Genomic DNA, 27,983 nt, shown 5'->3' with positions numbered 1-27,983 from the left:
GTTCGAAGTGGAATTTAAGTATTATCTAAATATTTGGATAGATAAGTGTTTCTGAAATTTCAGATATCCGTGTACCCCATCTTTAATTTTCGTTATTACCAAGTACCTTATCGAAATACCATTATCAAAATAATAATAAATAAAAATATATTTCATTGTAAATGTCTGTTTTATTTGAATTTAGATGTACATTTAAACAAAAAAAGATTTATTTTTAATAGAACAAAATTTATAAAGATACTATACATTTTTTACTTAATATAAATAATTTATCATCAATGAGAGGAGTGAAATTGCTTATTTCTATATCTGCTATATTGCACTCTTTTGTGTATTTTATAAATTCAGCGAAAGCTAAAAAAATTACCGTATTTACTCGAATATAACTCGCACTCTTTTCCCAAAATTAAAGCTAAAAAATCGTGTTGCGAGATACGTGCGGGGATTTTCGGAAACTAACGTTTGCAGAAAAAAAAAACTGAAAATATGACTTACCAAGAAGCTTCTATTCTCAATCACTTATGCCCTCGAGAACAGTTTCCTTGCGTGCAACGTCAAAATTATCTACCCAAATAGTCATTTTCTTTCCCATTATATCAAGCAAAAATTACCAGTAATTTAAGATTCGAGATACGTAATGAACAATCCTTGACAAATTACTAATGAGAAGTGAATGATGTGTACGATTGTAGGCCAGTAGAGAAAAAGCAGCTATTAAGAAGTGCATATGATTGGTGCGGTATTAACAAAAGATCGTGCGCCCCAAACAAAAAGCAACAATTGAATGGAAATGATAAATTTAGTTTAATCCTTTATCCCAGTGAGAGCAAACAAAATTTGCGCCTGAAAATATCTTGAGGACTGAATATAGTGTTGTACTATCTTACCTGGGTAAGTAGTACAACACCAGGCAACTCATAGCAAAGGTGGAGTAAGGTACCAACACTGCTATCCCAGTATCTCCCATAATGCAAAACGCATCTCCCTGCGGATATGTATACTGTTATGCATTAAGGGATTGGCCACTACCCAGACTAGTTTCGACCTTTTTTTGAGGTCTCTTCAGTGGAAGCCAGGCCCAGAGTTGGAGATACCAGGCAGAAGCAGTAGCAAGGTCATCTTAACCTATAGGAGTTGCCAAAAGGTTTGCCACCTTTTTTTATTAAATTACTCTGGATTTAGAGAAAGATGTTGAAAGTTTATTTTTCACTAGGTTAGACTATGATAAATTTAGTTTAATCCTTTATCCCAGTGAGAGCAAACAAAGTTTGCGCCTGAAAATATCTTCAGGACTGAATATAGTGTTGTACTAGCTTACAGTACTATCTACACAAAGGTGGTAGCTTGCTCCACCTTTGCTCGAGTTGCCTGGTGTTGTACTACTTACCCAGGTAAGATAGTACAACACTATATTCAGTCCTGAAGATATTTTCAGGGACAAACTTTGTTTGCTCTCACTGGGATAAAGGATTAAACTAAATTTATCATAGTCTAATCTAGTGAAAAATAAACTTTCAACATGAATGGAAATGCTAATTCTCTTAAACTGATTTCCATAATATCTGAAATACATTCACTATATATTTCTTAGTTTTAACATGTTCATGACGGGGGGTAGTGTCAAGCAAAACCTTATGTTGCACAGGCAACATGTGGTTTTCCTTGAGTCTATATAGCAGTTTCTTTTGGAGGGGAGAGGTAATTCATTAGTTAGTGTTTATATTCCCAGTTGTCTGTAATTGCACTATTTGTTGAGAAATATATTACCCAGTCTGCAAATGTCTGTGAATCTTATTCAGTGACGTGATAAAACTAATTGTTTTTCGTGTTTCTGCAGTATAGCTGCTGTTGTGGAGAGCGTATTGTTTACTGCAGGGAGCGAATTATCGTTTCAATGTGAAAGTCGGGGCATTAGTGACTCGCAATTTGAGTAGGAGAATTCATGCTTAATATAATTTAATATACAGGTATCCCTTGCTTAACAGGATTTTGCTTAACGTGGAATTTGATTAACGTGGCGAAATTAATTGCGGCAATCCCATGATATACGCGGGAAGAGTTTTGATTAACACACCTTTAACCCTGCGGAGCTTGCAGCTGATCTGACAGATACATGCAAAATGTTTAATATAAATATTCTTACACAATTCAGTGTATAGCTTGGAGGTCATGCATAGCTGTGCATTTATATGTTATGAGTGATATTCCGCACTGTTCTTTGCTGTCAGTTTGGTTTAACACTTGTTATATAAAGGTTTGTGATATTTGACAGTAAATTGTATCTGAGAGAGATACTGTGACCTCTGATGTCAGCATAATGTTTTTTCTTCAATAATTTCTAGATTATAATGGAAAATAAATAAATCATCATGTATTACGTATTACTTAAATAGAGAGCCAAAATACTAAGGAAAGTGATATGGAACTTACTCCACCTTTACTACAATTGCCCATAAGGTTGCTTATGCTTACATCTGCCGAAACTTTTAGTTTCTATATATTCGGCATGAAACTCTTGTAGTTTCTATATTCGGCTACGAAATAATGTTGGATTCAATATCCACTTAATTTGTACCATCATGTATTATATTTGCAGTGTTTTTTCTTTGTTTTATTGCTTGTTTGCCAAGGTTTGGAGAGTCATTTTGCTTGTTATCATAGAATTTATGCCGATAAGAAAAAAACTAAAACTGTTCAAACAATTCTTGATAAACTTCTTTTGGTAAAAAAATTGCAGTAAATAATGAAGGTACAAGTATTTATTAAACATTTACTTTGCATTCATTTTTTATCTTTCCTGAAAGAGTACCATATAAAAAGAATTATTAATACAGCAATCGATCATGGACGAATTGTAATTTTTACCATTGATTATTAGATTTCATTAACGCAATTTTGATATATGCGGTAACATCGAAGGATTAATTAACTACATTAATCAAGGGATACCTGTACAGTGTGTGTGTATGTATGTATGTATATATGTATGTATATATATATATATTTTTTTTTTTTTTAAAAATAGATTTAATGACTTAAAAACCGAGATTACTTATAAAGATTTAATAAGAGTAATACAACTAATTTTGGCTTATAATAGCCTTCATCAGGTATTCTTAAAGGAAGAGAATAGTAATAAACATTGAAGTATCTAAAAACTTGAAAATACAGGTAAAAAATCGCCACACATAATTGATACATAAAAAACGTATTTTTTCAAGTTGTTCTAACAGGCGTGCCATTGTTTATTGCAAGTATGCGTGCAGACTCACGTGAACGCCAATACTGAATAACTGCAGCATGGCTATCTGGGATGTTATAACTCAAATTGTTGTTTAAGTGGACAGGATTCAGAAGGATTTCCCTTGATTCTATAATTTTTCTCTCAAACTCATCATCAGAGCAAAAAATATTTTCTGATCTATCCCAGCAAAAGGAGTGGCTTTGTTGATCATCATTAGGATTATTTGAAAAAAGAACATGACTGGATAACGCAGTTGCATGAGATCTTTTGTAAGAGATGTCTCTTTTATGCTCTTCTATACGTTGCTCAACAGATTTGTTAGTTTGTCCGAAATAAGGGATATTGCAATCGCACCATAATTTATATACACCTGGATATTTTAGGTTGTGATGAGGAGGCTTTGGATGGCTGATTAGAGAACGAATTTTTGGAAGGGTGGTGAAGAACGTCTTGATGTTATATTTTTTAAGGACTTTTGCTAATTTGTTAGAGACTGTGCTAATATATGGGATGGAGATGCTGCCTTTAAAATTACTAGTTTCTGTGGTGCACTGTCTAGGAGGATCCAGAAGAAATTTCTTAATTGTTTTTTCAGAGTATCCATTTAGTTTAAAGATAAGAGAGAGTTGATTTATTTCTTTTTGTAGTTCATCTTGTTCATTCAAGAGAGAGCGTGCTCTGTGTCCTAAGGTAGATATAGTTCCAAGTTTTTGTGGTGGAAAATGATGAGAAAGATTATGCAGATATCTATTGGTATGAGTAGGTTTTCTGTATATAGAGATTTTTAATCTTTCAAGAGAGAGCGTGCTCTGTGTCCTAAGGTAGATATAGTTCCAAGAACTATATCTTTTCCACCGCAAGTTTTTGTGGTGGAAAATGATGAGAAAGATTATGCAGATATCTATTGGTATGAGTAGGTTTTCTGTATATAGAGATTTTTAATCTTTCAGAGCAACATGTAAGCATTACATCCAGGAAAGGCAAGGAGTTATTATTTTCTAGATCAGCAGTAAATTTTATATTAGGATGTTGGATGTTAAGATAATTAAGAAAAGCTATGAGAGATGTGTGCCCATGATTCCAAACAATGAAAATATCATCAACATATCTTTTCCAAACTTTCGGTTTAAATGAGAAGGAAGATATGACTTTTGCTTCAAAATCTTCAAAGAAGATGTTAGTTATAACTGGAGACAAAGGATTGCCCATTGCCAGGCCTTGTTTTTGTTGGTAAATGGAGTCCTGATATTTGAAGTAACCAGAATGAATGCAATGTTTTAATAAAGCAAACATTTTTATAATTTGTCCTTTAGTAATGTAAGTACCTCATCTGTAGGAACGTTAGTAAACAAAGATATGTCAAAACTTGCTAGAATGTCATTTTCATTGATGGGAATATCTTTTATATGCGAAACAAAATCTGTGGTGTTTAGCACAGTCTCTAACAAATTAGCAAAAGTCCTTAAAAAATATAACATCAAGACGTTCTTCACCACCCTTCCAAAAATTCGTTGGAAGGGTGGTGAAGAACGCATCTATGGAGTTCCCAAAATTCATAAAGAAAACATCCCTCTTTGCCCAATTGTGGAAGGAATTGATTCACCTACATATAAACTTTCAAAATATCTAGCAAGGTACCTAAAGTGTTTCTCCAATAAATCTTCATCTTTCATCAAAAACACCACAGATTTTGTTTCGCATATAAAAAATATTCCCATCAATGAAAATGACATTCTAGCAAGTTTTGACATATCTCTGTTTACTAACGTTCCTACAGATGAGGTACTTACATTACTAAAGGACAAATTATAAAAATGTTTGCTTTATTAAAACATTGCATTCATTCTGGTTACTTCAAATATCAGGACTCCATTTACCAACAAAAACAAGGCCTGGCAATGGGCAATCCTTTGTCCCCAGTTCTAGCTAACATCTTCCTTGAAGATTTTGAAGCAAAAGCCATATCTTCCTTCTCATTTAAACCGAAAGTTTGGAAAAGATATGTTGATGATATTTTCATTGTTTGGAATCACGGGCACACATCTCTCATAGATTTTCTTAATCTTAACATCCAACATCCTAATATAAAATTTACTGCTGATCTAGAAAATAATAACTCCTTGCCTTTCCTGGATGTCATGCTTACACGTTGCTCTGAAAGATTAAAAATCTCTATATACAGAAAACCTACTCATACCAATAGATATCTGCATAATCTTTCTCATCATTTTCCACCACAAAAACTTGGAACTATATCTACCTTAGGACACAAAGCACACTCTCTCTTGAATGAACAAGATGAATTACAAAAAGAAATAAATCAACTCTCTCTTATCTTTAAACAAAATGGATACTCTGAAAAAACGATTAAGAAATTTCTTCTGGATCCTCCTAGACAGTGCACCACAGAAACTAGTAATTTTAAAGGCAGCATCTCCATCCCATATATTAGCACAGTCTCTAACAAATTAGCAAAAGTCCTTAAAAAATATAACATCAAGACGTTTTTCACCACCCTTCCAAAAATTCGTTCTCTAATCAGCCATCCAAAGCCTCCTCATCACAACCTAAAATATCCAGGTGTATATAAATTATGGTGCGATTGCAATATCCCTTATTTCGGACAAACTAACAAATCTGTTGAGCAACGTATAGAAGAGCATAAAAGAGACATCTCTTACAAAAGATCTCATGCAACTGCGTTATCCAGTCATGTTCTTTTTTCAAATAATCCTAATGATGATCAACAAAGCCACTCCTTTTGCTGGGATAGATCAGAAAATATTTTTCGCTCTGATGATGAGTTTGAGAGAAAAATTATAGAATCAAGGGAAATCCTTCTGAATCCTGTCCACTTTAACAACAATTTGAGTTATAACATCCCAGATAGCCATGCTGCAGTTATTCAGTATTAGCGTTCACGTGAGTCTGCACGCATACTTGCAATAAACAATGGCACGCCTGTTAGAACAACTTGAAAAAATAAGTTTTTTATGTGTCAATTATGTGTGGCGATTTTTTACCTGTATTTTCAAGTTTTTAGATACTTCAATGTTTATTACTATTCTCTTCCTTTAAGAATACCTGATGAAGGCTATCATAAGCCGAAATTAGTTGTATTACTCTTATTAAATCTTTATAAGTAATCTCCGTTTTTAAGTCATTAAATCTATTTTTAAAAATGTATCACAACAACAGAGTTGAAGCATATAATTACATCTATAGCCTAAATGACGAGGCATCTCTAATTAACATAAAAAGGAATTTTAAAAAAACATTGAAGAAAATAGGCCTGAAAATAAACTGGTTAGTATTTCTCAAACGTTGTAAGTTCCATTCAGTTTTTCCTAAATTCATCTCTTTTCAAGAAAAAATAACAACGGAACGCACTAAAAGAATTTATCGTAAAGCTAAGATGGATCTCCTCAGCAAAAGAATTTCAGACACAAAACGTTGTTTAGCTTTTTTGTTCACCACTAAAAGATCTTTAGCTCAAAAACTTGAAGAAATGATGGATAATGAACTTAATGATTTTATCATTAACAGTGAAGCACAAGCCACTCGAATACATACAAAACAATAAGTATACTCTTATCCGGAAATTTAATAATTACAAAGGATACAAAACAGATCTAGTCATAGTGAAGCCCGTATTAATCCTGAAAAAGTTGTAGTGAACAAATCTTCTCATATTTTAACGGATGCGGAAACGTATATTCTTAGCAAAGGTCTCAATTTCATTCCCTCACCAAAATTTATCCCTAAAGAATCTCTCCTTACAAAAATAGAAAAGGCAAGTTCACTCATTCCTAATCATTTGGCGAAACTTCTTCCTATTGAATCGATTTTCATTATAAATAATGCTAAACCTCCAACAGATAATATTCCTCTGGCTGAAAGACAATCCCTAAAAAATCTAAAACAGAACAGTAACATTATTATTTTACCTGCTGATAAAGGCAATTCCACAGTCATCCTCAACTTCGAAGATTACCACAACAAAATGCTTCAATTACTTGGAGATAGTTCGACATATTCAATTCTTCAGGAAGATCCTACAAGAGAATTACAAAATCGTACAAACAACTTGTTAAAGACTACGAGTGAACTTCCTCATAATGTTCGCCTCTCTTTACGCTCTCTACATCCTCTTATCCCACGCATCTATGGAGTTCCCAAAATTCATAAAGAAAACACCCCTCTTCGCCCAATTGTGGAAGGAATTGATTCACCTACATATAAACTTTCAAAATATCTAGCAGAGTACCTCAAGTGTTTCTCCAATAAATCTTCATCTTTCATCGAAAACACCACAGAATGGCAGGAACCCTCCACACAAAATGACATGAAAAAGTAGAAACAGTAATGAGAGACGAAGGAAACAACTAGAAGAGTATGAAACTATAAAAATTAAAATCCGTAATTGTTTAAATTTTGAAATGTTACGAGCTCAGTGTTTCTTATCTGAAATCTTTATAAACAAAACTAAATACAGTAAAACCCCGAAGTTACGCGGTAGTTGGGATCAACAAAAAGCGCGTAAATCGAATTCGCATAACTCGGGGTATAATTTGGCATGTAATTTATATATACAAACATACAATTGGGACCAAAGGTTTACAAAAACACTTATATTTTTTTTAAGAAATATAATCATAATTTTAGTTTTTTGTACATAAAAAAAAAGTTATTTCGATGTTGATGGTTTCATAAAATCTAATAGATTCGTCTGATAGCATAATGTCTTTTTCTTGTCATGCAAAATTTCTTCATAGCAAGCTAATGATTTTTTTATTCCTTTCCTTGTGGCTACAATTCTTTCCTCGTTAGAATCTATGTCCTCTAAAATCTGTAAACCTTTCTTTTATGATTGTTCTTACTGTGGATTCCTATAGATCGAACTTCTTTGCTAGCTCACAAATTTTCATTCCGCCTTCAAAATCCTTGATAATGTTGAGTTTTTGTTTCCAAAGTCAATGTTTTTCTTTTCTTGCTAGCTGTAGAAGAATTGGACTTGCTTCATTTGGATGACATTATTATTTTTTATGTGATAAAATTTTTATCAAGAACATAACATTAAACAATTGCAAGGTTTGTAGGCTATAAAAAATCGTGTATGAACGACCATGCGAAACACGTCAGTGCTTGTTCACAGCATGTGCGACACTGGCAAATGCGGCCGTCGCCTGAAAGAAATGACTAGTGATGAAGCGGGATGGGAATACGTACATATAAGAAACCACGTAACTACGGATTCGCGTAAGTCAGGGTATGACTGTATATGTACAGTCTGTATCATTAAAGTACAAAATAAAACTTCAGTAGTTAGTTGACTTTGTCACCTTAGTTACAAAGAGGAAGGGAACACTAGTGGTGAACTAGTCAGCCTGAGGGTAGGGGAAAAGTGACGCACACACAGCTTTTGTGAATAGGCTTTTTGAATGGACAGACCCAACTGGCATAAATTGATACTGTTCTCTTAGAACTGAAAATTAAAGAAATATTGCACAATGTATAACATTTCTTTAATTCTAAGTTTTAAGTAAAAGTTATAAAATTTGTTTCGGTAACATCTTTTGTGTTTGAAAGATTCTTTATAAGGTAAAAATCATGAAAAAACTGTACTGTTTCTAAATTTCTGATTTAAAATTTTTGAATTTTGATCTGAATTTTCCACTTTAGTTGTAAAAACCTAAATTTTTGCAGTCTGCACATTTACAATAGTTCATTGTTGAAGATTTCAGGTATCATTAAAGCTAATGTAATCAACCTTCAAAATTTAAACATTAATTCTATATGTCTTATAATTTCATGATTTAGTTCTTTCTTATGTCTCCTGTTATTGTTGCATTTGTACCTTTTTTGATATCACTTTATGTGCTTTTCCATGCATTCTTTTCTCGGTGTACGATTCCCCATTTCCTTTGTTCTGTTTCTCACAAATTTAACTTTTTCTGTTATATTTCCTGTGATTTTCTTTGTCTCCTGATTGTGACATCATTTGCTAAGACATTCAGTTCACTCTATTGAAAATTTTGTGCTTTTACTTAAAAGTTTTTATAGTGAGCTTAAATTGACATTAGTCTTGTGGGACTTACCCTATAACGAACTTTCCCTAGTTCGTTATAGGGTATCATTTTGTTATAGTTTTCACTATAACAAAATGATTCATCTTATTTCTTGCTTGGAGCTTTGCTACTCATTAACCCAACATCCCAATCATTAGTCATCTCCCCCCTTTCTCTCTCTCTCTCTCTTTTGCCTTGTTCAAGTTTGCCTATTCTCATTTCTCTCTCTTGTTTACAGATCTTTAATATGGTGACTGAGTTAGTTCATTAATAGACCACAGCATATTAGCAATGTCCAATATGCTGATGCAGCATATTGGACATTGTTAAAACAATTAATATTTCACTTCATCCTTGAAACTATATTCTTAATGAACATTAAACAGCATCAGTGAACATGCAACACTGATATGTTCCTTTCTTATTTTAGTTTCCTCTGAGTTCTGCTGATCAGTGTTGTGTAGTCATTGAAACATGCAGTCACTTCCTTATGCATATTAGTACTGGTACATTGAGAATGTTGGTGGAATTGGTAGTGATAGACAGCAAATGAATTTAATAGAACAGAGTAGAGAGAGAAAGATTTATTTCTTTTTTTTATTCTTCTAAAAATTGCTTCTTTATTCTTCTCTGAAGTACAAACTGATATTGAATGAAGTCTTAAGACTTCATTCAATATCAGTTTGTACTTCAGAGAAGAATCCTTCTACTGTAATTATGCACTTGTGCTGCATTCTTTTTTTTTTCTTTACTCTTAATATAAATATAATCTTTTAATGCCAGCTGTTTTTGTTAATTTGCTTATAGATAGATAATTTTATATTCAGTAATTCTTTCTGCTGATATTGCTTACCTTATATCACTTTCAAGGAATACATCTGTACAAAATGCTGTAACAGCATTTTCCACTACAAGTAATGCATTTTCCAGCCACATTAACAATTCATATGAAGTAAATGGATTAACAGTGGATGAAAGCTTAAGAAGAGCTGTGGAAGAAGAAGCTGCTGTAATGAATCAACTAAAGGTAGCTTTGCATTATTAACTAGTAGAATTGTGGATCAATAACCTCATACCAGTGTTATTTTCAATAGAAGTTTAAATATAATAGTAAAAAATGCAAACAATATTCAAATTCATAATTCTGATCAAAACAATTATCCCTTTAATAAAATGGATGCTTCTAACGAGAATAATTTAAATGCATTTAATTTCAAAGGGAAAAGAAAGTGAATTAAAATATCTCATAAGCTTATACTTTATTAAGCTAGATTTCTTAACAGTTAAATATGAAGTTTGAACAAATCTAAATTACACACAAAAAAATGTTTAAAAATCATACTGAATTTTCTTTCATTACTTTCCATTTACCAGTTTTAACCAAAAATTATCCATTTATTACTAGCAGTATTATACATGTGTACAAAATTTCTAGGAAAACCCAAAGTGACATCCATGCATGCAAAATGTACCTGGACTCGAACAATAAACCTTGCTAGTACTCATCAATAAAAGTAAACATTATAATAAAATTTTTGAAGATAAACATAGCTACTGAAAAGTTCTCATTTTGAGATTTGTAATTTGAATGAAATTGACTAACTCATTGTGTGGAGGTTATTAATAAGTTAGAGTTGTTAGTTCTTTAAGTTGCTGTACTTTTCATCATACTTGCTATTCACTGTTCTCATGATGCCTGAATCTAATTTCATTATTGTTTACTGAGTTCCTTAAGCATTTTTAATACTAAACGATATCGTTTATATATTGTAATGTGTTCAGATGTTTCATAAAAAATTTTTTTCTTATTTAATGTATATCATGATAGTCAGAATTTTGGAATTTGACACATCAGTGTTTAAAAAAAAAGTAGTGGGTAAGTAGTAGACTTATGTTGACACTTATAGTATAAGAAATGCCATAACAGAAGTTAACATTAATTTGATGCACAGTATTTTTTAAACTGTAAACTATAGGCTGACATTTTGACAAACGGACATGAGGTACAGTACAAGATGCTGCTTTTAACTTTAAAGTAGTTAAGATTACTGCAATACACGAAACTACTTTGTGCTTAAACAAGCTAATCCATTACACTAAATATGAATTCATTATAATTTAATTATTTTTCTTTGTAGAATTTTTGGTTATGTTTCATAGCCATTATCAATATAATTATAGAAAAACAATCGCAAATAAAGAGAACATCAGTTAAATCGAAAGTGTGTGATATTATATGCATTATTGGCTTCAGGAGAATAGCTCCATCTACATTAATAGATATCCGAAAATAAATTACAATAAAAATAAACTCTTTTCTACTTCTTTTTCTCTTCCGTCTAAGACGGGTTGAGTCTTCTCTTGAGCAGGATCTTCCAGTCTTCTCTATTCCTTGCTGTTCGAAAAAGTTCCTTATATGTTCTGCATCCTGAGATGTTCTTTATTAATTTCAGCCAGGTAATTCTTGGTCTCCCGGGTCTTCTTTTTTTCAGTTGGAAAAGTATTGATTAGGACATTAGGAAGTCTGTCTGCGTCCATGCGTACAGTGTGTCCAAACCATCTCAGTTGTTGTTTTCTAATTTTTTCTATTGTCTTTTTATACAATAGTTCTTGTCTGACTGTGATGTTTGTTTTCTTTTCTATCCAGCTTGTTCTATTTATTTTTCTTAAGCATTTCATTTCAAATGCCCGCAGTTTTTTCTCCTCTCTTTTTTTAACTGTCCACACTTCTGCTCCATAGATGACTGTTGGTATAATTATTGCTTCATATAATTTGATTTTGGCTTGCTTAGATATCTTGTTTGTTTTCCAGATTTTGCTGTAATTTTGCCATGATGGTCCATCCTATTGCTATTCGGTGTTTGATTGTTTTGAGTTCATATATTGTTTCTGTTAGTTTTGATCCAAGGTATATGAAGTTGTCTACTTGTTCTATTTGTTCTCCGTTTAGGGTGGCTGAGATGGTAGTTCTGTTCCTCCCTATTTTCATCACTTTTGTCTTTTGTATATTTATTGTCATGTCATGTTTTACAGGTTTCGTTTAGCTTGTGGATCAACTTTTGTAGTTCATTTGGGGTTCTTACAAGAAGGACGAGATCATCTGCATATTTCATATTATTTATGTTTAAAATTGACATTGATTCCAGGCTCATTGTCTATTGCCTTCTTTACAACTCCTTCTAGATATATGTTGAATAGGCATGGGGATAATGGGCATCCTTGCATTACTCCTTTTTGGATCTCTATGGGTTCTGTTGTGAGTGTGTCCTTTTTAATTGTTGCATTTGTCTTAGAGTAATATTTTATCAGAAACCGTATTATATATTTGTCTATTGCTTTTTCTTGTAGAATTTTAAGGATTTCTCTGTTGATGTTATCGAAAGCTTATTTAAAGTCCACAAAACAACAATATAGTTCTTTATGGTCTTCCCAGCTGAGCTCTGCTAGTTGGTGCAATGTGAAAATTTGGTCTATTGTTGAATAGTTTCCTCGGAAACCCGCTTGTTCTATGCCTATCATTTCTTCATAGGTGTTTTTTAATCTATTTTGTATAATTCTTATGAATATTTTATAGGTGTGAGGGAGTAAATTGATTGGTCTGTAATTTCTGCAGTCTCTTTAGTCTCCTTTCTTGTATATTCTCCAGTCATCTGGGATCTCTCCTGTTTGTAGTATTTTATTGAATAGGGTTGTTAAATATTCCATTGATATGCTACCTCCATATGACCACAGTTCAGTAGGGATAGTATCAATGCATGGTGCTTTATTGTTTTTCATCTGTTTTATTGCGTATCTAACTTCTTCTTGTAAAAATTTTGGGTGATCATTATTTTCTTCTATTGTTGGCATTGTAGTTTTGTTTGATGGTGGAAGATAGTCTTAAAATGGTTTGACCAGATTTTTCTTGTATATTCAATATTCCCGGTTTCAGTCATCTTATTGTTTACTGCTTTTGCTGAGAATTCCTTTGTAACGTAATTTCTCTTACAGTATCATGGAAGACTTTTAGGTTGTTTTTGTTGGCATTTCTTAGCTTTTTCTTCTAACCATTTTTCTTTGGCTTTTTTGCATAGGTTATCAACTTTATTTTTTAGTGCTCTGTATTTTTCTCTATTCTCTTCATTGTTTTGTTGGTTTACAAGTATCTTGGCCTCTTTTCTCTTCTATGGTAGCTATGATTTCTTGGGTTATCCACTGTTTGTTTATTTTGGGTTTGGAACCTAGAGTGTCTTTTGCAATTGATAACACTGTTTCTTTTCCTTCTTCCTAGTATTTTCTGCTGTTCTGGAAGATGAAGGGTTTTAATTTCAAGCACATCTGTTCTAAAAATTGACTTCTGCTTGAGCTATCTTTTAGTTTTGATAAGTTGATGTTTTCTTCTTTTCTGATATTATTTTTTCTGTTGAATTTTATCTTCACTTTGGCAGTTAATATTTTGTGGTCAGTGTCAAAATCAAAACTTCTTAATGTTCGTGCATTATTTACTGATCTTTTCCATTGTTTGTTTATGATGATATAGTCTATGCAGTTCTTTATATTACCATCTAGGGATGTCCATGTATATTTATTATTAGGGCGTTGATAGAACAATGTGTTTGTAATCATTAGATCATTTCCTTTACAGAAGTGGAGTAATTGTTCTCCTCTGTCGTTAAGCTCTCTGTATCCAAATTTCCCCATCGTATCTTTTTTGTCTGCTGTGAACTGTCCTATTTTAGCATTAAAATTTCCCATCACTATCATGAGTTCTCTATTTTTGGGATTATCTATTTCCTGTTGTAGTTCTTCATAGAAATTTTCTATTTCTTCCTCCGAATAGTTACTGTCTGGTGTATATATATTTGGATTATTTTAATTGTTTGACCTTTTTCTTTTGCTTGAAGTTTGGCTGCGATTATTCTAGGAGACACTGGGTTTATTTCAATTACTGAGTGTGTAAGTTTCTTTTCGATTAATAATGCAACTCCTTCTCTGTGTATGTTATCTTTTCTTCCTGAGAAGTACAGTCTTCCTTCTGGTAAATCCATGAATCCATCTCCGCACCAATGTGTCTCTGATAAACCTAAAATACTCCATTTCATTACTTGGTAATGAAATGGATTACATTACATTATTTGGTAATAAAATATTTTATTACCAAAAATAAATTAGGTAATAAAATATTTTTAAATGTAAAATTAATTAATTTACAGAACACATGAATGTGAGTGTTAGTATAACTTTCCACACTGAGAAAGTTTAAGGCAATTATTTTTGTTCAGGTTTGGATTGTGCATGTGTACTTCATAGCTTTTCTTTTTTTGTACAGTCTTTCCAGAAGAAAATAACTTGTATAATACTTTGGTCTTGTTCCAATGAATCCCATGTTTTGTAGATAATGCATGGCTGGATTGCTAAACCAGACTTACTTGGTTCTTTAAGTAAAATACGTTCTTGATGTTCTTCCAGATGAATTTCTGCAGAAAAACCAGTCTGTCCATAATAACATAAGTTGTAAGAGCAGGGGATTCTGTAAACTCTAGGATAAGAAAGAGGAGGATATCTATCTTTAGGAGAGATAAGGAAGGTGTTAAATTCATGAACTGGATTGAAAGAGACTCGTAAGTCAATCTGTCGAAGTAGTCTTTCTATTTTTTCGGAAAGTCCTTTAACATATGGAATACAAATTCTGGTAATCTCTTCTTGAGGTGAGCTAAGATGATGGTTATAATTATTGATGATTTTATCGATAGTTTTTGTATAATAACCATGAGAAACAAAGGTAGCTCTGATAATAGATAGTTCTTTGTTTAGAGGAGGATCTGTAGAATATATTTTGTGAGCTCTGTCTACTAAAGATTTGACTACACCATATTTCTGACAAGGGTGATAATGTCAGTTAGAATCAATGAATAGATGATAGAATCATATTTACCAGTATGAGTTGATTTTCTTTATACTGAGAACTGTAGTTTCCATTTGGTTGACAGAATGGGAACATCTAGAAAAGGAAGACAATTGTTATCTTATACTTCCAAGGTAAATTTGATTCTTGGGTTCATTGAATGAATTTTTCAAGAAATTGATGAAGATGAGAAAAGGAGAAGTTCCATACAGCAAAAACATCAACATATCTATACCAAATTGATAGTTTAGGTGAAAAAAAAAACAACCACCCAGAATATTTTCAAAATGTTCCAGAAAGTAATTAGCTAAAGTTGTAAATTGGAGACCCCATGACTCTTCCTTCTATCTGTTTGTACAGTTTGTTCTGGCAGTTGAAATATCCTGAATTAATAAAGTGAAATAATTTTACAATATCAGGAGGAAAGTCATTGCAAAGTAATTCAATCATATCTGCAGAGGGATATTTGCAAAGAGAGGTTGGAGTTTTTTTAGCTTGATTGAGCCATTGAGGTATTCTGCATTTTTAGCTTGGCACGTTTGTTGGAAAACCAGGGCTTGGATAAGAGTGGGTTTTGAGTGGAATGGAGAATAAAGGCATTCATCCCAACAAGAATAATTTCATTTATTAAATCAGATCAAGTACTTGGATCAGGAGAGGGAGAGCTATAATCAGATCATTGGAAAGAGGCATAGAAGTCCCAAAGGTAATTCCTATTTGCACAACAGTGCAAATAGGAATTACCTTCGGGACTTGGTACCATAGGATATGAAGCCAAGATTGGCTGGGAGAAGGATGATCTGTAGAAAAAGAGCATCAGAGTTTCAAACAGGGATGGCTGGTTATTAAAACATTCAGGTTGTTGGGATAATGAGAGTTATCTCAAATTCTTGTAGAGAGGTTAACAATTTGCATTAGATTATTACTGACAGACCAATCAGTTCTGCTTCTCTTCCAGATTGGTCTGTAAAGTAAGAAGAGTTGCCAGTGAGAATAGTCTCCTCCACACCCATAATTCAAATAATCAATTTGCTTTCTGTCTTTCTTCTTAATAATCCAGCTTTTACATCAATACATCACTACTGGAAATACCATTGCTTCAACAATTCTAACTTTTGTAGCCTTACTCGCACCTCCTATCTTTCATAATTTTTGTCAGGTTTAACATTGCTTTTTTTCCCATGACTATCCTTTTAATTTCATCTTCATATTTACCATCATTTCTGATTCTGGACCCCCAGTAAATCATAACTTTCAACAATTTCTATTTTATCTTCCTCTATTATAAATTCATTTAAATTTGATTCCAATAAAATTGGAGTCCAAAAGAAGGCCTGTGACTAGTGGTGTGCCATAAGGTTCTGCTCTCGGACCACTGCTGTTTAATTTGTTCATTAACGATATAGGAAAGAATCTGAGATGAAGTGTTCATTTGTTTGCTGATGATGCAAAGTTGGGTAGAGCAATAGTGATTGCACAGGATGTCAAAATTTTGCAAGATGATTTGGATAGTTTGGAGGACTGGGCTAAGGAGAATGGATGTCAATTTAATGTGGCAAAGTGTAAGGTTATGCATTTTGGGGTGAAAAGATTAGCAGCAGTATATCACATTGGTGGAAGCCTACTCCAGGTGATTGATGAGGCCAAGGATTTGGGAGTGTTGTTGGATAGGGAGTTGAAGTTTAGGGGGCACATTGCAAAAGTGGCTAAATCAGCTCATCAAATCACTTAGTTGCTGAAAAATACTTTAACAAGCAGAGACAAAAGGTTATTGTTCTGCTGTATTGAGCCTTGATAAGACCCCATCTAGACTACTGTGCCCAAATTTGGGTGGCAGGGTTTTTTCTTGATGGGGAGGAAGTATAGAGGATCCAGAGGTGAGGGACCATGATGATAGCTGGTTTATGGAATGAATCTTATGAGAACAGGTTGAAGATCTGTCTGTTGCAGAAATTGGTTGATAGGCAGTAGAGGGGTGATATGATTGAGACATTCAAATTACTGAAGGATTTTTACAAGATTAATTCAGAGGAAATTTTTCAGAACAGGTTTGGTGGTGAGAGAACTAGGGGCCATCCATGGAAACTGGGCAAGAGTGTGGTTAGCAAGGGTGTTAGAACTAGGTTTTTTTGCTTGGAGAGTGGTAAATGATTGGAATAAGCTGCCAGTGTCTGTTGTGGGTGCCATGACTGTGAGTGAGTTCAAAGCAAAGTATGATAGATACTGTGTGGATGCTGAATAGTTGTTCTGGACATGATGTTTAGGGCCTCCCTCGATGAGTGAGGACTCCTTGGAGTTGCCCATAATAATAAAATTGCCAGAAGCCATCATTTTTGTTTTGCTGATGTTTAAATTAAGCCAGACTTGGTTACTTTCCCTCTTAACCAATAGAATCAACTGCTCCAGATCTTCCCTAGTTTCTGTTATGAGGGTGGTATCATCTGCATATCTTAAATTATTTTTCTGCAACCAATCTTAATTCCAGCTGGATCTTTGTCTAAATCAGCGATTCTCATATTCACTTATAAACATTAGAAAGGTAGGATAACAATATACAACCCTGCTGCACCCCTTTTTTCCATTGTACTGTCTGTTTCTCCAAAGACTGTTTTTACTGATTCTTCTTTGTTGTCATACAGCTCTTATCAAGAGAATTAGATGTTCAGATATTTCCATTGATCTCATTACAGTCCAGTCTGTTGTGATCCACACAATCAAAAGCTTTCTTATAATCAATAAAACAGATGAATACTTCCTTCTGAAATTCTCTTGTTTCCATAATTCCTCATGTTTGCTATTTGGTGTCTAATTCCTCTACCTCTCCTAAAGCCTTTGTTGGATCACTTTCAACATAACTTGACTTGCATGTGAAATTATAGTGATGGTTCTATAATTCTCACAATCTCTGGGATTTGATTTTTTTGGAATTGGAATGAATATTGATCTTTTCCAATATATTTTCTTCCAAATCTGTTGACAAATTTCAGTCAATATATTCACTACTTCATCTCCAGTCACTCTCAATAATTCCACTGACACACTATCAGCTCCAGGAGCTTTTCCTTTTGGCAACTGTTTCATTGCTGATATCACTTCCCTTTTCATTATCATGGGTTCCTCAACAAATTCTCCTTTAATATTTTTCTTGTACAAATCCTCTACATACCCTTGACTCCCCTATCTGTCTTGTTTTGCTCTTTCCTTTTGCTCATACCATTCATCTTTCATTTTAGATAAATTATGGACTTTACAACCGTGTTATAATTATTTTAATTTCCCAATGTTTTGACCTTCATATTAAGGTCATCTGGAGTACACACACAGAAGCTAAATTACATTTCACACATTATGCTAAAGATGCAATGATTTGATCGATAGTTAGTTTATTGGCATGACCTCTAGTGAAAATAAAATAAAATTAAAATAACTACATCAAGCATTTTACATGGAATATTTTGAGCAACGTGCTCTTGATTCCTCTCCTTTAAAACCCAAAGTCTGGCTTAGATAAGTTGATGATGTTTTCGCTATCTGACCCCATGGCTGCCAGACATTAGGCACTTTCCTCAGCCACCTAAACAAACAACACAAATGCATACAATTCACAGCTGAGATTGAAAAGCAGAACACATTTAGATTTCTAGATTCACGTTGCACATCTTCCTTCTGGCAGTCTTTCCTTCACTGTTTACTGAAAACTGACACGTACTGGCCAATATATACACATAATCTCCTGCCACCACCCAACATAAAAACTAGGTGTTGTTTAATACACTAAAAAACAGGGCTTTGAAGATTTGCTCCAATGAACAAGCATTTAAAATTAAAAGTTATCAGCAATACCTTCCTTAAAAAAAAAAAAAAAAAAAAAAAGGTCAGCCAAAATACCATCAACAAAATTCTGTACAAGACCTCACTTAAAAACAAAAATAAACTAGACTACAATAAAACTGCAACCATTCCATACATTAAAGGGATATCAGATAAAATAAACAGAATACTACAGAAATACAACTTTAAAGCCACATTTAAACCTCCTGCAAAATTAAAGAGCTTACTCAACTCATCCAAGGGATGAGTTCAGTAAGCTCTTTCCCTCTGCTGGCCCACCCTGGAGTATGCCGTATTCATTGCACCTGTAATTTGCCCTATGTAGGGGAAACAGGTTGCTCAATTCCTCTCAGAAGAAAAGAACATGAACAACACGTTAAATATAATAACTGTGGTCAAGCTGGCCTTTCTGATCACCCTGAACACTTTACATAGAATTGATTGGAAAAGCACCTGTTGTTTATATCACACCAAAACATAGTATGAGTGTAAATTTAAGGTGACCTATAAGATTCTTATCAACCACCCTAATCTTAACAATAATGATGGTATAAAAATCCCAAGAATATGGACGGCACATATTCTCCTCACTTAACCTTTCTCCCTAAGAATTAATTATAAATAGGACATTGGTAATCCAGGATCTTAAATTAGGACATAATTTTTACTCTATTAAAACTATCTATATGAAAGAATGTTTCTCTGATGTTGTCTTAAATAGAATATAGCTTTGTAGTTATTTTATTTTATATTTCATTCTATTTTATTTTATTTTTGCTAGAGGTCATGCCAGTAGAATAACCATTGATCAAATCATTTTATCTTTAGCATACTGTGCTTAATGTAATTTAGCTTGTCTCTGTATATATATGTGTATACTCCAGATCATGACCTTAATATGAAGGTCAAAATGTCAGGAAATAAAAATAATTATTTTCCAGAGACGAGTGACCAAGATGATAGAAGATCTGTGGAATGAACCTTATGAGAATAGGTTGCAGAGATTGGACGATAGGCGAAGGAGGGGTGATATGATTGAGACATTCAAATTACTGAAGGGTTTCTATAAGATTGATCCAGAAGATATTTTTGAAAATATGACTGGTGGTGGGAGGACTAGGAGCCATGCATGGAAGCTGGGCAAGAGCGTGGTTAACAAGGGTGTTAGAGCTAGGTTTTTTACTTGGAGAGTGGTGAATGAGTGGAATAAGCTTCCAGAGTCTGTTGTGTTTGCTACGACCGTAAATGAGTTCAAGGCAAGGTATGATAGATACTGTGTCAATGTCGAATAGTTGTTCTTGACATGATGTTAGGGCCTCCCTCGATGAGTCTGTCGACTCCTTGGAGTTTCCCGGAACAATAATAATAATAATAATTATTATTATTTATAACATTTGTTAAAATGAATGCTGATCACCCTGTAACACTAAAGGAAAGGATACCATCATCATCAAATTCCTGCCATGTACCCTCAAGGGGTGTACAGGATATGATAGTACTACATGAAAAAAAATTACATCATTATTAACTTCCTATCTACAATTTTCCTCCAAATCAGTCTGTTACTTGTCAAGACTCCAACATTATCAGATCTTATATTTCTATCGTCTAAGGCACTTTGTACCGTATCAATCCACCTATATCTTGGTCTTCCTCTCGGTCGTTTTGCTGCCAACCTGGCAGCGAACACTTGTTTTGCTAATCTTTCCTCGCCCATTCTGTTTAAGTGACCATACCACCTGAGATTAGCTCTGCTAATGCATTCCTGGACGCTGACAATGTCAAGTTCCTTCCTAATATCCTCGTTTTTAATATGATGTTACCATTGATGCCATCTGTTCACGCCTATAATCTTTCTCAGGACTCTCATATCTCCAGTCTCTAGTCTTTGGTCAAGTGTTTTACTTCTGACCCAGCTCTCAGATCCATAAGTTCAAGCTGGTTTGAACGCTGTCTTGTATACAGCCAATTTAGTGTTCCGACTAATTCTCTCTTATTCCATATGAATTTATTCAATTGACTTCCCACCATACCAGCTTTGCTGATTCTGTTGTCTATTTCTATATTTAATTTACCATCTTCAGTAAAAATCATGCCTAAGTAGCTGAAATGTTTTACTTGTTCCACAGGTTCTCCATTCACAACACAGTTGACATTTTCAATGATTCTGCCTATTTTCATTGTCTTTGTCTTTTTATTGCTGACATTCATACCATATCTATTACAATGGCTATTCAATTTAGTCAGAGAATCTTGCAGACTTGTAGCGGATTTATTTAGAAGTATAACATCATCTGCATAAAGCAAAGAGCTGACATTGATACCATTCATCTCTCTATTCAGAAGCTCTTACCTTACATTTCTTTTCTTCCACATCACCCTTACTTTAGTTCTAATCACTGCAATCATTATGTTCCCTTCCATCAAGTCTCTAGGTAACCAGTTTACTCTCACGAAAATGATTTAAATGCAATCTAATCTTTAAAGCTAGTATCTGTGGCAATGGATAGCACACTGTCTCTACCTTTCGACTATTTTTTCATCCATTCCTCCTCAACCCTCTGTTTGGCTTTGTTACATTGATGTTTTACTATTTGGCCTCATTCTGAAAACAAACTTACTACCTCCCTACATTGGATCAATAGCCTTCACCCACGTATTCAATTCACCATAGAAAAAGAAAATGCTGGTAGTTTACCATTTTTAGACATCCTTCTTACTTGCACAGTATTTTGTATTTTGTCAACCAGTGTTTACTGGAACTGCTCATCACACCTCCTAAAAAATCTGTCAAGTCATTGATTAATAATGCACAATGTTTGCTCTTCTCCTTCAGGGGCTTACAACAAGAACTTCTCGCTATTAAAACTTTAATGGGATTAAATGGTTACAATCCTCATCAAATCCATGGATATGATGGACTTATGTCTCAACACCTAGAGATTCTTTGGTAGACAACAGGTCCCAATTCTTCATATTCTGGTAACTGTGACCCTATTGGTAGAATTTTGAAGAAGTTTCTCCTTAATTCTGTATATTTTCTTAACAAAATTTCTCATCTGTTACCATCTATAAAAAACAAACTGTTGCCTCTATCTTTAGCTGGTGTTTACCAGCTCCCTTGTGAATATAATTTGACATACTTTGAACAGACAGGCCATTCTGTGTGTGTGGGGGGGGGGATTAATTAACCTCAGTACTACATTGAATACCTGCAACCTCAGATGTCTGGTCTGGCATAGCATAGTACTGGTACTAAACACAATATCCTATGGAATGAAGCTCATATTCTCCATAGAAGCAGTTTTAAATATGAACACCTTGTCAAAGAAAGTTGTGAAGCCCCTTTTACACCTGTCTAACCTGAATCAGAATAACTGTTTTTTCTCCCTCTCTCTCCCAAAAGCTTGGAAAATTCTCATCTAATGTAAATATTAAAAATATTTTTAGCACACAACAGTTTTTAATTGTTCCATCTGTCCCCTAAATTCATCCCACATGTTCACAAAATGCACTTCTTTCTCCTCATGCTAGCATACCAGCATGAGGAGAAAGAAGTGATGAGTTGAGATAGCAAATAAAGGCCACATACCACAACTTATCACTATCATATTTGGGCAATACAATGATTACCTTTCCTACCACACTGTTATCTTTAATTTTCCTTGACAGCCTTATGATATAGATTCTCCTTGTTCCCAATAGTCATTTTTTCCTACTACCACCACCACAAATTTTTGCTCACTTACTCTTGATCCAATGCCTCATTCACTATGTACATTCTACCTCCAGACAAAAAAAACCTTGTGCACATTCTCATTCACCATACTTCTAATAACTGAGAGGTATGGTAAATGATCTAGATCATTTATTACTTCTTTCATGTGGTTATCTTTCACTCCACTCTTCCGTTTATATTGTAATTCTCATTTCAATCTGTATATGCTTCTTCTTATCTTCAACTCCTCTTTTATGTCTTGAATCACTTTTTCACTGTCATTCACCCTTGTTACCTTGTCAGTTTCATTTTTTCTTGCTCCCTTTCATGCCAACTATCTTACCACCAGTTCTACATGTTATCTTAATACCAGTTGTATTCTCTTTCTCACTATCATTCTTGCATGCTATCTTACTACCACTTTGATCAGCTTCTGTAGCTACACTTATGATCTCTGACTTTGCATTTTGCCTACTATCTTGCAATCAAAGATGTCTCATCCATGAGCATGTTAAATTTTCTACATACTGACACTTGCTTACTCACTCACTTCTCTTATTCAAACTTTTCACGTATACATCCTGAAGATCTCCCCATGCATATATATTGCATTCATGACACCTTATTTTCAGAAAATTCACTCCAGCTAAGTTATATTTTGTGCCAATCTATTTACTGACTTCATTCTCATTGCTATTTGTCTCATATATCAATGAACACAAAGAAACAAATTAATTCATACTCTAAAACTCAACACAGCACATCAATCTATTATCACCCAACAAAGTTTTATTTATGCATTGTGCATAAGTAAAATTTTGTAAGTAAAAATTATATAGTGCTATTAAACTAAAAAAAAATTTCAGTAACAGTCATTTGTTGCTTAATCAGTTACTAGTTCAACAGTTTATTTTTATCATATGCTTTTTTTGTGAAATTTTTTGGGGAAAGTTTTTCTGACATTTTTTTCTGTTTGTATAATTATTCTAAAAGTAGATGATATATCATTAATTTCAGATTTTACATAGATATTAATTTAAAAGTTGAATCAAGAGTTATTTTTAGACTTATTTTGATGATTCCATTTACAAGTGCTCCAGTTAAAGAAAAATATAAATGCCATTGCATGTTTTAGAATCAGACTCTTGCTGTAAAATTTATATTATCAATATGAGATTTTAAAACTCTAACTCTTTTTCTACAAAGTTACATAGTAGTGAACTGTTTACGCCAAGTTAATTCTCATCATGCACTCACTAAGCTTCAAAAATGTGTACATATTCATAATTTTCTGTCTTTGTATGATGAAGGATATATTATATGAGTGCTGTAATATTCCCATTTTTTGTTTAAATTCTTATTTCAAGAATGATTGCTATATAAATATAATTTGCAAATGAATACATTTTAAGTTACTGATGTCTATTTCATATGTTTTTTTGAACAATCCATTCAAAAAATGTAAGCCAGCATATTAGAATCGCAAGCGGGCTGAAAATTAGATAATTTGGGAGACTACATATGATACTTTTTTAAAGTTTTAGGTTTCCAATAAGCATTGGTCTAACATCAAGTGATAAATCATCATTCCCACCTTGTGTGTGTGTACACTGATTTTTAGTTATTTAATGTGAAGCAATTCCTCTTTACCGTAAGAGGGAAAAAATAGAGCACACCAGTACATATTACAAAGGATTAGATTTGTTGGACATTTTCTGGAGGATGAGTATTTTTAATGCTGATATGCTACTGTTATAAATGAAGCAGTAGTATCATAACAGATGAAAATTGTCAGCTTATTTCAAATTAATTGAACTTAAATCCTAATTGCTGAGCTAATTTATCCCTGAAATTTGTCCTAAATGTTGAACATTTCATTGAACATGTGCTTTTATTTCTCTTAAAATTAAGTAATTAAGTAATATATCTACAAATATTTACAACAAAATGAATTTTCATTTTCTGTAATTAGCAAGAGCTTATGTGCTCTTACCAATGAATCAAAGAATTACTGATTTTTAGATCTCCTGAGACACTTTTGACTTTCTCCGCTTAATGTTATAATTCATTAGATAATATATCATTTATTGTAATTAGTTGATAATATATTACAGTATATGTTATCTGTATCGTATTATATCATATCAGTATTATTATACACATATCGGCCACTTCACCGAAATCATTGGCTTCTGTATAGGCATGCGATTGCCGATACCGATTCTTTTCAATTCCCTGTACATACTTTGGGGAGATGTGGGTCAGGAATAGCCTTCATTAAATGTTTTGGTCAATTGCTGCACAAAGAAGTTCTGTTTATTTGTACAGGCCTTCTCTGACAACGGAGATCTGATTCCTGACAAATTCTTAGGACTACAGTTATGCCTCTTAGACAAGCAATGTGGGTTATTTTTCCACTGATTAAACACAACAGGATATCTCACCTTTTGAGAAACCAGTCGCCCACAATAAGCCCTTTATCAAACTCCAAAAGATCCTTTGTTTTTTCCATTGTGATCAACACTATTGACTATTACTGACCAGCAGCATTCTTAAAGTTACCTAGAACATGTGGTGACACATGTGATCGAGTATTTTGCATATATGCTGTGTAAGTGATTACATGCATCTGCATAAAGGTTTCTAATTCAGTGGCCAGTATGTGTATTATCAGCATGCTAACCTGATTGGCCGAGTGATTAATGTAACTACCCCAACTGGCAGGCTGCAAGTTTTATCTTGCCATGGGTGTGGATGGGATTGTCCTCAGGTAGGAGCTGAATTTCATTGCCCAACATAAGGCAAACTGCCCTGTTTATTGAAAGCCTGAAGGGGTTTGAAAAAGTTACATGTTTTGTTTCTAGAGTAGGTTTCTTGACTATTTGCAGAATATATATTTTTTTTAAAAAAATCCTTAGCCCACTCACAGTAATAAGGCACTATAGGTATTGCATATTAATGATATCATTGATATATGTCATAACTTATGCAGTTTTATTTTATTTGTTCTTCTAGAGCAGAGTCTCATTCCTGACTTTCATATTCATCCATGTTATAATATATGCTATAGGTTTGCAGCCTTTTATAAATGGGATTGTCATTTAAAAAAATATTGAATATTGTTTATTCATAATTATTTAGTTATGCTACCTAAAAATTCTTGCAGACACCCCCCCACACACACACACCATGTTATTAACTCTTATCTTTTGCATTAATCAGCTTATTGCATGCTTTGTACTCATATTCATCAGGTTGTATGAGTTGTTACTTATCTGTTTCATCATTCTCAAGTTCATATATTAATATCATGTAATCTAATATTCAGTTAACAACCTTCCATATAATGCTTTATCTTTCACTTATTTAACTACAGCCAAACCCATTTTTCATTAAGAGAGCAGATAAAGAATTGATATTCTAGGACTGTAAAATTGATGTCATCCATCTGTTTTGTAAAATACAACAACTATATAAAGTATTTTCATATCACCAGATGTTTGGCATCTTCATTGGGCATGTTAAATGTCCAGAAAATGAGAAATGAAAGGTAATGATTGATTAGATTACTGGCCCAGGTTGCTTGCTAAAGTCCTTTGCATGCTTCCTTTATTCTTACATTTCATGCATTAGAATTACTGCACTGTCATCTTTTGTGCATATATTCTGTATTATAGATATGTTTGCACTTATGCATGCATGCACGCACCCACAGGATGCATTTCCTTTACAATTAATTTGTGGTAAAATTGACTTGAATAGGAAAATTTAATATATATCATTAAATTGCTAGCATTATGTGGTGAAGTCTTCGCTCTGCCACCAACAGCGTTTGGGTTCAAATTAAATCATGGCATGGGTAAAAAAAAAAGAAAAAAAAAAGATTTCTTTGTAAATTTATTAGGGCTTTTTTAATTTAAATATTAACAGAATGATTGATTTAAAGACTCAATTTTAATCAATATTTTTTAATTGCTTAATCCGTTTCTATCTGTTTAGTTAGTTTTAGCTTTTGTTACTTTCTGTAGTAGTGACATTTGTGTATTGTATTGACAACTTTTTTTCTATTTTGTTTTAATTAAAATGAGGTTAAATAGTTCATTCATTTATTTTTAATATATGCTTATAAATAGAGAAACATAGCACATCAACAGAAATAATAGTGAGAGAATAGGACAAGGATATGCATTGTCTCCTTACTTATTATAATATTCAACTATGTTTAGAAAATTATGCTGAACAGCCTGTTAGGTTGAATAACAGTGACATCCTTCTATGAGACAATATCGATGAAATATTATATCTTCTCAGTTTTTTTTTTAACTTGTTGTCATAGCTAGAAACTGGTCAAATGGCCCCAACCTGCCAGAAATGAATAGATGAATAACCTCCAGTATCTGGATTCACTCGTGCTAGATAACATATCAGTGCACATAATAAACTTGTTTTAATGTTTTAAAATGTTTCATAATTGCTATATAAGATACTAAAATTAGACTAACTATATCAAAACACTAGCCAAGTAATTTTTCTCTTTTGGAGTTCAAACTGTCAATGTGGAATATCTCAAAAATGCATGTGCTATTAGAATAATTAACAGCTTTAATATTATATACCCAAAATATATTCTTGGATATTTTATGTAAAACTATAAAACGAATCAAGCAGGTATCAAGGAGAATTATTTAATTTATTTTATGATAAAAATTAACAGATAATCCATAGACATCCCAATTAAGATAAAGATCATCTTCAAGGCAGCCACTCACTAGAACATAATTCTGGCAATACATTATTAAAATTCTCAACATTGTAGAACACTCAAAAAATATCTAATGTGCATGGGACAAGGTAGTATATGGTCAGGAATCCTGAAATTATAATTATATCCTTGTATATTTGCACATCTTTCACCAGTGTAAATAACTAATAAAAATTAAAATCAATTCTAAGTGTGTAATTTACATGTTGATTTTTGTTATATTTTTGTTCGGCATGCAATTGCATTTTAACCTTTTTCATATTCTTTATTGCTTTGCTGTATTAACTGCTTTGCTTATGTTTAAAAATAGTGTAGTTTATCCCTTTTATCATTTAGAGAATCTGGTTTCTTGGTGGTGATGCCAGTGAAAGCGCATGTTAATTTCACTTGATGCAAATGAATGTTACATTATTTCTGACATATATAAAATACGGTAACGTGGTTTCTAAGTATTGCTTTTCTTAGCTACATTTACT

General features: G+C 33.1%; 1 protein-coding gene across 3 annotated transcripts in view; it reads left to right on the top strand.

Annotated features, from left to right (window-relative positions):
- LOC150099381 (phosphatidylinositol-binding clathrin assembly protein LAP-like) overlaps positions 1-27,983 on the top strand; it is a 289,787-nt gene that overhangs the window by 131,902 nt on the left and 129,902 nt on the right. For all 3 annotated transcript variants that reach the window (XM_090404459.1, XM_090404460.1, XM_090404458.1), the window contains exon 11: positions 10,183-10,339. In XM_090404459.1, coding sequence (XP_090260585.1) covers positions 10,183-10,339 — 157 coding nt within the window. The remainder of the gene's footprint in view (positions 1-10,182; positions 10,340-27,983) is intronic.

The sequence above is a fragment of the Typopeltis vanoorti genome, chromosome 14 (assembly GCF_054136105.1).
Source record: "Typopeltis vanoorti isolate ZY-2024b chromosome 14, IOZ_Tvanoo_1.0, whole genome shotgun sequence".
NCBI lineage: Eukaryota > Metazoa > Arthropoda > Arachnida > Uropygi > Thelyphonidae > Typopeltis > Typopeltis vanoorti.
This window is presented reverse-complemented; position numbering and strand designations above follow the sequence as displayed.